The sequence below is a fragment of the Pipistrellus hanaki genome, assembly GCF_964339955.1.
Source record: "Pipistrellus hanaki genome assembly, chromosome: 5".
NCBI classification, from domain to species: Eukaryota; Metazoa; Chordata; class Mammalia; order Chiroptera; family Vespertilionidae; genus Pipistrellus; species Pipistrellus hanaki.
The window spans coordinates 18,620,364-18,632,187 of record NC_140507.1 but is presented as its reverse complement, the minus strand read 5'-3'; the positions used below and the strand labels follow the sequence as shown (position 1 = coordinate 18,632,187).

The 11,824-nt window shown below is 54.7% G+C and overlaps 2 protein-coding genes across 12 annotated transcripts in view; one reads left to right on the top strand and one right to left on the bottom strand.

Annotated features, from left to right (window-relative positions):
• The first annotated feature begins 1,369 nt into the window (after positions 1-1,369).
• Positions 1,370-9,061, top strand: GPX3 (glutathione peroxidase 3). The gene is made up of 5 exons (XM_084884081.1): positions 1,370-1,735; positions 5,729-5,882; positions 6,943-7,060; positions 7,525-7,624; positions 8,006-9,061. The coding sequence occupies exons 1-5, from the start codon at positions 1,652-1,654 to the stop codon at positions 8,225-8,227; spliced, it is 678 nt and encodes a 225-aa protein (XP_084740207.1). The 5' UTR covers positions 1,370-1,651; the 3' UTR covers positions 8,228-9,061.
• Positions 9,062-9,551: 490 nt separating this feature from the next.
• The window catches only part of TNIP1 (TNFAIP3 interacting protein 1), a 48,226-nt gene continuing 45,953 nt past the window's right edge, over positions 9,552-11,824 (bottom strand). For 8 of the 11 annotated variants that reach the window (XM_084884048.1, XM_084884051.1, XM_084884049.1 and 5 more), the window contains 2 exons: positions 10,872-10,962; positions 9,552-10,318 (listed from right to left, as the gene is read on the bottom strand). In XM_084884048.1, the coding sequence (XP_084740174.1) occupies positions 10,284-10,318; positions 10,872-10,962 (126 nt within the window). In that variant the 3' untranslated portion in view covers positions 9,552-10,283. Of the gene's footprint in view, positions 10,378-10,871; positions 10,963-11,824 lie in introns of all 11 variants that reach the window. The other 3 variants (XM_084884052.1, XM_084884054.1, XM_084884053.1) reach the window with 3 other exon arrangements.

The following is an 11,824-nucleotide window of genomic DNA, read 5'->3' as shown; positions in this document are numbered from 1 at the left end:
GAGATTGGAGCCTAGAACCCTGGATTCTGGTCTCCTCTCCGCCGCCTATGTGCTATGGGAACTTGGGTAAATGGTTTCCCATCTCCAGGCATCAATGAAATGAGGTGGTTTAGTAAATCACATTTATTGAGCACATACTTTTCCAGCCACTGTTTTTGGTGCTTTAACGCATTTCAAGGCTTCCTGCCAAAACTGGTTTGTCTCAGTGGATAGAGCGTCAGCCTGCAGACTGAAAGGTCCCAGGTTCAATTCCAGTCAAGGGCATGTACCTTGGTTGTAGGCTCATCTCCAGTAGGGGTTATGTAAGAAGCAGCTGATCGATGATTCTCTCTCATTGATGTCTCTAACTCTCTATTCCTCTCTGTAAAAAAAATCAATAAAATAAAATAAAAAAGACTTCCTGGCATTCAAGATTCCCTTCATTTCAACAGGCAGTGGCTGGAGATAAGGATGGCTTCACAGAGAATGTGAGACTTGAGACAGACCTTCCAAGTCCCCACGGGAACATAATACCTTAAACCAGAGTAAAAACATGGCACCACAAGGTACTTCTCCATCAGAAGACGGAGAATCACCTGCCTCAGAATCACCTTTGGAACCTGTCTGGTGTAGATTCTCAGCTTCTGCCCCTGCGATTCTAATGCAGTGAAGTGGGGCCTGGGGATCTGTATTATAAGCTTCTCAGGTAGGCAGACAGATTTGCAAAGCACTGATCTCAATGCACTCCCTTATCCATGGACAGAATCCATAGAGCGGCCTGACCTGAGCATCAGTATCTCTAAGCAGAGGAATGAATTCATTGATTGAGTAATGCAACAAATATTAAGCACCTGTTGTGTTCTAGGCCCTGTGCCAGGTATTGATTATGGTCCCTACTCTGGAGGGACTCCTGATCTGTCACTTACTTTAGAAGCAAGTAAGGGGCCTTAGATAGAGATTATCAACCAATCCCATTACACAGATGGAAAAACCGAGTTGTTCAAGACTACACAGGAAACAAATGAACTTCCTGCTCTCAAAGCAGCTGAGGTATCCCAGTGTTCCACCCAGGACAACCACAGTTTGATTCTGAACATTAAACCTACACAGAATAAATGTTCCCTGCAGTCTAACTCCAGATCTTGTTGACACTTTCAGTCCTCAAAAACCGAATGGACAGGGAGGAAAGAAGGAAGGCCACGGGGCATTTTAAAGCCTAGGAGTAAGAAATGCTCAAGACTAGGATTGAGCCTTCCCCACACTGAGCCTTCCATCAGTTCTTCCGGGCTCTCCACAGCCCTTTCCCTGGCTATGCTGGTGGCCACGGTGCCTGCCTCCTCCAGCACATTAGAGCCAAAAGAAGTTAGGGTGGGGAGATGGGGGGAGGGGCGCCTCTCAGGGTCACAGGGACCTGGCTCCCACCTCTCGGCCCAGACTTGCTTACGTCACTGTCGCCCCGAGCCTTGGGGAAGGGGGGAGACGTGAGGCAGTCGTGCCCGCCCCTGAACTGCCAGCCGCCCCGCGATTGGCTGCAAGGACCCGGGGCCGGCCTCGGATTGGTCACCGCGGAGGGCTTGAAAGGTGGCTGAGCGCACTGGCCACCTCAGACGGGAGGTGGCCCGGGATCGGCGTCTCCGGCCAGTCCCAGACGCACAATCCGCCTGCGCGCGCCATGGCCCGGCTGCTCCGGGCATCCTGCCTCTTCTCCCTGCTCCTGGCCGGCCTCGTGCCCAGCCGGGGGCAGGAGAATTCGAAGGTGAGTGAGTGAGCCTCCGGGGTGGCGCATAGCCCCCAGGTGTCCATCTCGCGGTGGCGGCGGCGAGGCACCCGTCTCCCCGGGCTCCCCTCCAGAAGGGCGTCACCTAGGGGAGAGTCCCTCTAACTCCGGGTGCTTCCCTCTCCTACGCCGGGACCCCCACACCCAGACCCCTCCGTCTCCTCTCCTCGCAGTTCTATCTGTTGAAAGCCTGAGTGCGCCTAGTGTGCAGGGAATAGGGGAGGGAAGTCCCTCTCCCCAAGTTCCCGAGTTCTCTCCATGGCCTTGCTTCATCCATGCCACCTCTGGCCCCTAGCTGCTCCCCTCCAGACAGGCCTGAAGGGGGTGCGCTCACAGAAAAGGCCTAGAGACTTGGCAACTGGTTGGCCGTGGAGGTTCCCAGGGAGACCGACAGGCCAGGAGGAAGCGGGGAGAATTGCAGCTGGGCGGTCCGCAGATTTTAAGAATTGCCTTGGGGGCTCCTCTAGTCCAAGAATAAACGCAGGTAGAGAGGCACGTGGATTCGGGGCATTGGTAGAAGAGGCAGAGATCTGTGACAGAAGCAGCTCTGGCCTGGCAGGGCACAACTCCCAGGTCCCTGACTAGGTCCCTACTTCTTAGGACCTGCTCCTCCATCTGCAGGAGGTGAGGGTGGGGTGGGTGGTTGGGATAGCAATGGCAAAGTGAAGCTGATGATTTCAGAAGGGATGATGCTTGGAGAAGCTGCAGAATCCACACGCTATTTTCTGGAGGGTTTCCTGCCCATTCCAAGCACAGGGTTCCTTCATCATAGCTGTCTGTTCTCTGTAGAACTCTGGGGAGGAATGGACTTGAGAGAACAGGATGGGTATGGCCAAGAAAAGTCTTAGGGTAGGTCTGATCCTATCAGCTGCTTCCAGCTAGGATTTGCTGACTAATAACAGTTTGAGCATGGCCATCTTTCTTCCCTGGTCAGCAGATAGTTGCGATGTCATCATCCTGGTTCCAGGGCTCAAACGTTTACATTTCCCTCACCCCAGGGCCAAGAGGTCAGGCAAGGGGGCATGTGGAGAATGGGCTGGACCAAAGGTGACTGCCCCAGAGAGGTTTTCTCCTCCCACTCAAAGGGAGGGGCTAGAGAACAAAAATAATCCTCCTTTCCTTGCTGTGTCCCCTCTCCAATCCAGCTCAGGGCTGCCCAGACTCCTGTCCTTGCTCTGCAGAAGGACTGTGCAGAAGCTGTAGAGAGAAACAGCTGCTGACGTGCACAGGATCCTAGTAACCGCTGGTTTCTAGGTGACTAAATCAGGCAGAGAGAATCATGGAACCACAGGCGGATGGAGCTGAAGGGCCCTTATAACAGCCCTGAATCTGACCCTATCTCACAATAAGGAGCAGGGAGAGCAGTAGTTACAGACTCAGAGGCACGGTCAGGCCCAGAGCTCAGGTCTCCTGCCTTCAGTCCAGTTCTCCCTTCACAGCATCCCATGGATGGGAGTGGTAAGATGGGAGAGGAGAAAGATGCCAGTGCTGCCAGCTGAGGCCCTATGCACCTCCCCCTCTCAAGCCACAGAACTCTCCTGTCTTGTCCAGCTGGGAAGACTGAGGCATCCTCGCTGCCCCTCCCTCCGTCTTCTCTGGCCTCCCCTGTGGAAGGTGAGGGCTCTGGGATTCCATAGGCTCAGAGGGGGTAAGGAGGCTTATGTAAGAACTGGGTTGTAGTGCCCAGTGGTGAGTGCAAGCCATGGCTTCCCCGACCCTGGCCACTCCGAGCTGCACTGGTCTGAACCCTGAGCGCTGGCCTCACTGGCCCCAGCAGAAAGCGAGGAAGCTCTGTCACTGGTCCTTCCTCCTGCCAGTCATCCCCTTCACAGTGGCTGGGGAACATCAAAGGACGCTTCACCATAATGTGGGAACAGCGGGGCCCTCTGCCCTGGCTGCAGGCAGAATCATCACTAGCCCTGGATGTGGGGGTTTCTTTCCAAGAGAGGCTTTCACAACTTTTTGACCTGCCATCGGATTCTCACAGCCATTTGGGGAGGCTCAGGGAGTGAGCCCGAAAAGACTGAAACCTGAGGAGAGATTCCCCTCGCCCCACCCCCTCCCAGAAACTGCCCAGAAGTGGATCCTCCTGTTGTTTACAGGCTTGCATTATTTGGACAATCTTTTGGCTTTTGTTCTCTCCATGCCCCAGAGTTTGGCTTCGGATCAGGGCAGAGTGGAGAAGGTGGAGAGGCATGCTGGGAGATCTTGCCTCCTGGCTGCTAAACCAGTGGTCGGCAAACCCATTAGTCAACAGAGCCAAATATCAACAGGACAACGATTGAAATTTCTTTTGAGAGCCACATTTTTTAAACTTAAACTTCTTCTAACGCCACTTCTTCAAAATAGCCTCGCCCAGGCCATGGCATTTCGTGGAAGAGCCACACTCAAGGGGCCAAAGAGCCGCATGTGGCTCTCGAGCCGCGGTATGCCAACCACTGTGCTAGACCTCATGCACCCTGGGGTGTGTTTGCTGTGTCCTCAGTTGTTTGTATTTTGAGGTGGAACTGACCCAGATGGGGCCATGAAGGCCCAGCGGCTGGAGAAATACTGAGCTTAGGTCTAAGGCCTGCCGTCAGCACCTAATCAGTCATGGGCATAGTGACTGCCCCAGAGAGATGTTTTCTGTGTAGGTTTAATGTTTACTATGAGACTCATGTAAAGCAGGGAATTTGCACTGAAGCCAAGAGAGCTTGCGGCTGCCAGGGAATGGCGGGACCCAGCCTCACCTGCTCAGCAGATGTGTGGCCTCTTCAAGACAGGGGTGGCTTTCCTTCACCCTCCGGGAGCCATGTCCTGGCAGCCCAGAGGGCTCCCTTCACCCTCTTGGGCCCAGGTTCCTCACCTCAACAGCAAGTCTCCCAGGACTGATGGGAAGGGAGGGTGTGGACTTGCTTCTCTAACTCCATTCACCTGTGTCTGTCTGCCCGCGTCTATAACGCTACTTTGCTTGTCTTTCCATTTCTCCTTGGCAGTCAGGGCCAGAGAGCACCACAGAGATGACCTGACATAATAGTGGTAAGCTCTCTTCTTTCCCATCACCACCAGCGCACCTGGTGGTTGTGTTACGGATGCCATGACTTCCTTCCAAGAACAGACCCAGATTTTTGTAATCTGGGGCAGAGCTGAGGGAGGGGCGGTGGAGCAAATGCAATCTTGTGCTTGTTAGCAGCATTCCACTGACAGCATGCTGTCCATCATCGTGGTTGAGAGCAGCTGATCCAGTTCAAGATTCTCATTTTATAAACCAGGAAGCTGAGGTCCAGAGAAGAGAAAGGGCCAGTCCAGGACCACACAGTGAGTTAGTGGCAGAGCTAGACATGGAATCCGGGTCCCCCGACTTGTAGACCATTGCACCCTGTTCCTACTTGTCCTGGAGGTTGACAGAGTTTGGGCAGAGAGGAAGGCACAAGGTTTGTTGTCACAACGGCTCACTCCTAGGGACATCTGATATACAGGAGGCACTGCTCTTTACCCTTCATCCTCCTCCTGGGTCCCTATTCTACAACCACATTCTCAGCTGTCCAATCCCCCAGGTCTGGTACCTCTGAATCACTTCTCTCCAGCCTGCCCCTTCCTCCTTCCTGCTCAGTTCTGCCTTTACAATGGTTTAGTTCAGCCTCATCATTACTTGCCTGGATTCTTGCACCAGCCGCCCACCCAGTCTCCACCAGCCCACCCAGTAACGAGACCGCCGGTATCAGCATGGTGTCCCTCAGGGCTGGTAAATCTTTACCAAACCACCTGTGCTGTGCAGTAATGACGACAGTAAGCTTCCTCCCGGTTTCCATGGCACTCACCAGCCTACTAAGTGCTTCCACAATCATTTCCTTGTGCAAGGAATTGGGAGGCCTCGGTGCTAGTCTAGTTCCAAAGCCTGGAGTGGTCTTGGGGTCTTTCATGGTCTTGAAAGTGGGGATTCCCAAGTTTCCTTCCAGCTCTAACCACGCCCTGGCGCTGGTCTCGTTGCAGACGGACTGCCATGCTGGTGTGAGCGGCACCATCTACGAGTATGGAGCCCTCACCCTCAACGGGGAGGAGTACATCCCCTTCAAGCAGTATGCCGGCAAATACGTCCTGTTCGTCAACGTGGCCAGCTTCTGAGGCCTGACCAGCCAGTACGTTGGTAAGAGCCCTCTGCTTTCTTCGGGCCATTTCTGCCAGCAGGGAGAGGGGGACAGTGATCATGAGATTCCAAACCGTGCATCCCAGTTCTCTGTGCCATGGTCTTGTGAAGATGACTATCTAAATCTGAGATCTGCTTGCCTTGGACATGTTCTAGAAGACTCCCTGCAATCCTTCTTCCCTGAGCACAGCCACCCTAAAAGCAGAGGGATGGAGGAGATTGTGTTGGTGCCTGAGGTATCCTTTCCCTGGTCAGAGGAATGATAGCGTGGTCTTGCTGAGAATTTCCCATCTGCCTCAGTCCCATGGCCCTTAGTACTTCTCCTGGCCCCTATCTGGAAGGCAGGCAGTGGCTCGAGGCGTTTCACCCACATTCTGGGAACTCTAGTGTTCCTTTAGCTGGGCAACCCTGCAGGTACAGGACTGACAGCGCCGGCAGGAAGATGCTCTGGGGTGAGCACAGCTGGCTGGGAGGGGCTGGGAGGAAGCAGGGCAGTCTGAATGTCCTGCCTGGCAATTATGGGAAATTCCTGCAGTGATGGCGACTGGGCTTCAAAGTGGGCAGGGATGCTCTGTTTAGAATGCTTCTGTCAGGCCTCGGAATAGAACCGTGCATTTTGCAGGAGTAGTTCGGGCATGGCATCGTACAGGCCAGGGGCAGAGGGAGCTGGGCCAGGGCCTCCCTTGGATCCCTGCTTCCCAGAGTATAGGAGGGGTGTGAGGGCCTCACCTCACCCCAGGGAAGTCTGCTGCCTTCCCTCAGGGATGGTGGTCTTGTTCCAGGAGACTCAATCCCGAAAGAAGTTGGCAGTGGGCCAGTGACTGAGTACTGATTTGAGAAAGGGTGTTACATGCTTCCCCCCAAAACCAGCAACCCACCCAGCTGAGTCAGGAGGATGGGACTTGATGCCCAGCATTGACACATTCGCCGAGCGATCCTTGGCAAGCCCCACTGCCAGGCCTCCGTGATTTCAGCTGTACCATGGGCAAGCAGGTGGTGGTGCGATGAGGCAGGGCGCCTCACCAGGCTACCTGGCCTCTGCTCTCTCTCCCTGGCCCAGAACTGAATGCACTACAGGAGGAGCTGGAACCCTTTGGTCTGGTTATTCTGGGCTTCCCCTGCAACCAATTTGGAAAACAGGAGCCAGGAGTCAACTCGGAGATCCTACCCATCCTCAAGTGAGTGCTCACGCAGCGTCCACAAAGTTCCTCCAGCACGGCCTGCTGCGCCCCAGCCCAGGCGCCGGCCGTCTCTTGCACTGGCTCCCACTCATGATGGACATTTATCAGCCCGGAAGAGCTCCTTTCCCTCTCCAGGAACCCCACTTAATGGAATGAGGGGAAGATGGGACAGGGGAGGAACAGGGACAGGGAGGACTGGTTGTGAGTGCATGGCGGGTGGGAGGGTACATGTGGAAGGCAGGAGCTACTGGCAGGGGTTACTGAGGAGATACTGGAATGGAAAGAGAGACTGCAGACCCACATTATGCCTTTGCCCAGTCAATACTCATAGGCTCCCACTGCCCACTGGGGAATAAAACCCAGGTTCCCAGCACCCCCTGCCCTGTTCTGCCCCCTCCTCTCATTTCTGAGCCTTGTGCCCATCCATCTCCTTGGGACTCAGCTAAGAATATTTCTCATAGGCACGTACGGCCGGGCGGGGGCTTCGTCCCCAATTTCCAACTCTTTGAGAAAGGAGATGTGAACGGGGAGAAAGAACAGAAGGTCTACACGTTCCTGAAGGTGAGTGAGCAGCCACCTCTGCGGAGCGGCTCTGCCCAGCAATGCTGGCTCTGGGCGGGGCTGCTGAGCTCCAGCCCCTACAGAGACAGGCCGTGCTGCCCTGTCCTGCCCTGCCCTGCCCTGCTCTGGGGGAATTTCTGGGCATCCAACTCTCGTTCCACTAGAGGGCTTTGCACACCCTAGATCTCATCAGCCCATTTTACAATAAGGCCCAGGCAGGGCCCCAGAAGGGACAAGTTAAGGGTCTCACAAACCACTAGAGTCAACCATGGTCCCCCAAACTGGTGCTTCTTCTTCAGCGGCAGGCCATTCTCGCACCCCCAGCCCCTAGGAGGTGGGAAGGGCCCCGAGCAGGGTTAACATTCTTCATCCCTGTTCCAGAACTCCTGCCCTCCCACCACGGAGCTCCTGGGCTCGCCTAGCCGCCTTTTCTGGGAACCCATGAAGGTCCATGACATCCGCTGGAACTTTGAGAAGTTCCTGGTGGGGCCAGACGGTAAACCCATCATGCGCTGGTACCACCGGACCACGGTCAGCAACGTCAAGATGGACATCATGGCCTACATGAGGCAGAAGGCAGCCCTGGGGGTCAGGGGGAAGTAACAGGCCTGCCCCACTCCACGTCCACCACGGGGGCTGGGGAGGGACTCTCTTCAGGAAGGAATCCGTACCTCCAGCCACACCACTCCCTCCTACCAGACCCTTCCTACTCTACAAGGCCCCAGTGCGCATAGTGTGTCTGTACTGCTGTGCACGTGGGTGTTTGCCCACATGCCCACGTGTGTGAGGTCATGTGTGAATGCACATGAGTGTGCAGCCACATGTGTCTACCTGAACGAATATCCAGGAATGTGAATGAATATCCAGTAGGTGCCCACGGCTGTGTGTGTGGAGAATGCTAGAGAATAACACCCTTTCTCTCCAGTTCTCTGCCCCAGTGATAACAGTTCACTTTGAGCCGAGCCCAAAGAAGAAACCAGCTCTAGACGCAATTATCCTGCTCCTCCTGGACCTCAGCTTTGGGGCCAGCATCTCCCCCCCGCCTCCAAGTACCACCACGGCAGTGCCCAGAACTTCTGGGTGGGCCACACTGTCCATCCTCCCTCCTCTCCTCCGTACGGTCTCTCTCCTTCCTGAAGGGCCCTCCCAAGCCCCTCACCCCACCCCACCGTGCCCCCTGAGCAGCCAAGGCACACGTGAGAGTAAGGGCCACATTCCCCGTGTCAGGAGTGGCGTCTCTATGAAGGAGGGGCCCGAAGCCGTAGTGGGCGGACCTCCCCTGAGCCTGTCTGAAGGGCCAGCCTTTAGTGCATTCAGGCTGAGACCCCCAGGCAGGGATGCCACCCCTGCTACTTCGGAGGATGTGCTCTCACCCCTCACCCTGGCCCGTTGGCAAAGACTCACCCCCATCTGCCCAGTAAAAGCCTTTCTGCAGCAGCTGAGCCTACTGTGGTGCTTCCTCCATGGGGCCGCTCCAGTGGACAGGGGAGGTGGGGAGCGGGAGGGTATGAGAAAGAGAAAAGACATGGAGTGCTTCGGGCCCTTGCTTTTTTGGTTTCTACCTAGGCCCACTCTGCTTCTCTCACTCAGCATTTGGGGTTTATGATCATTCCCTCCCATAATTCTCCAAAGGCTGAGGTGAAGTGTTCCAATAGACAGAAGAGGAAAAGGAGGCTCCGAGAAGACCCAGGCCTTGCCCAAGGTTTCCTGGAATGTAGACCAGGTCACCTGATTCCCAGCCCAGGCTCCTCCACTGCTCCTGGATGCCCCGCTCTCACGGAGGCTCTGAGCAGGACCCCAGGTCATCAGCCAAGAGTAACAGTGATGCTCCTGGGAGACTGGGGGGTGGGGCCCAGAGGACAGGGACCAGGGAAGCAGCATTCTGACTGACGGGGATGGAACATTAGCCGTGACATAAAAACACCAGTTACTTCCACTTGGATTTATGTCCAAGATTCGTGCAAAGAGCTGCCTGGGGACGAACAGCCATCCCAGTCCGGGCCTCCAGCACCGCAGGCCTCCAGCGGCGGGGCCGAAGGCCTGGGGGCTTCGGGCTTGGGCCCCTCGGCCTATGTAGCTGGCATGGCCTTCATCCCGGCTGCAATGGTGCGAGCAAGGCTGCTTGGGCGGAGGTGGAGGGCCCCGCAGCAGAACATCCCTCGTTCTCTTCGGCTCCCAGAGGCAAACGTCTTCCCACAACTCCTCACAGAGGGGGAGGGGTGGGCGTGGTCTAGGTCCTGCTACTACAGAGCTTGAAGCAAAATTAAACACACACATGAATGGAACATGGTCCCCAGAGCGGCTGGAACCACTTCTGGGCGAGTTCTGAAAGAAAGGGGTCCCAGCCGCACCCCGCTCTTGGGACTGACGTCCCCGGCGGATTCCACAAGAATGGCAGGTCCTCCCTCCACGCCGTGGCAGGACAGTGAGTTTTTTCCAGTGGCGCCAAAGGAAGGGCGCAGACAGAAGCCTTCTGGGTAGAGCCTCCCCAATCTGCAAACAGTTCAGGTTGGGGCCAGGGCACGGGCGGGTGGCCCCTCTCAGCTTCCTGTCTGGCTCAGACTCTGGCCACACGGAGCACGTGGCCTCTAGTTTTTCAGAAATCTGAGGTCAGCTGGCTGTGCAGGATGAAGGTGGAGCCAAGTGAAGAAATCTGGTCTCACTGAGGCCCCTTGCGGTCATTTTTTGCAGAGTCTAAACAAACAGAAATGTTGAGGACTTAAAGATGAGGTGGTACAGGAGGTTTCAAAGTCCTGTGGAAGCCAATACAGTAACAGTGAAAGTAACAGCTCGAGTTATTGAGTGTTGCCGAGTGCCAGGCCCTGGGCCAAGCACTCAGATACATTCATCTTTCAGTACGTGCAGTTCAACCCTATGAAGCAGGCAGACGACTATCTCTTTATGGGGGAGGGAGCTGGGACCCACAGAGGTCTTAGAAACCTGCCCAAAGTCCTGGGTCTAGGAAGTGTTGGAGCCAAGTCAGTCTCCCTCGATCCCAGAAGTGGGGCAGTTCCGGAAGAAGGGGCAGCCCTGGCCATTTGGCTGCCTCTGGAGAACATGAGAAAATGACTGAGCAGCCCAGTCCCTCCTCCCAACCACTAGCTCCTCCAGCCTCACTCCCTCCAAGCTGCCTACAGCCTCAGCTCACACACCTCCGTGAAGGGGCTCACTATCTCCCATCAGAGCCCCCTGTTTCTGCACAGCTGAGACCCTTCCCAAGCCCTCAGTATGAGGGGATCACGCTTACCTGGCTCTGCAGGCCTAGCTGCAGGCGAGTCCATCACTTGGGAGGTCTGATTGCGCATCCCTCCATAGGGCGGCCGCCAGGTGTATTCTGGCTGCAACAAAACTGGTGCTTAGTAACCAACAACCACACGTGAAAATTACAATAGCAGCACTAACAATACTAAATACACAGTAATCAAGTGTACAGTTCTCCCTCAGTACCTCAGGGGATTGGTTCCAGGATCACCCCCCACCAAAGGGGTACCAAAATCCAAGGATACTCAAGTCACTTGTATGAAACGTTGTCGTATTCGTATGTAACCTACATGCATCCTCTCATATACTTTAAATCATCTCTGGATTACTTACAGTACATAATATAACACGAATGTCAGGTAAATAGTTGTTATACTGTATTGTTTAGGGAATGATTTTTAAAAAGGTCTTGTTCGGTACAATTAACCATTGTTGGCCTAACTACATGGTACATGTCAGCAACAATGTAATGTTTTTTTCCGGATATTTTCAATCAGTGGATATGGAGAGTCGACTGGAATTCTTACAACAATCCAGGCTGCCACCCCCATTTTACAGATAAGGAAACTGAGGCTCAGTGGGGTTAAGTAACTTTTATTAGAATCCAGATCTCTATAAGCCCAGAGTCAACCTCTTAAGCCCCACGTTATACTTAAGTAAAGAATGGTCACAGGGAGAGAGAATGGTCATAGGGAGAGAAGCTGAGAGAGAGGCCAGATAGGAGGCTGCTGTCCAGGTGAGAGTGGGGATGCCTGAGGGGGCTGTGGCAGAGGGACTGGAGAGGATGGGAAGGTGACGGCAGCTCTTTGGAGTAACAATGATAAGCAAGGAAAAGAGAAGAAAGCAGAGAGAGAGAGAGAGAGAGAGAGAGAGAGAGAGAGAGAGAGAGGGGAGGAGAGAGAGAAGAAAACTGAAAAAAGAGAAGGAGAAAAAGGGGAG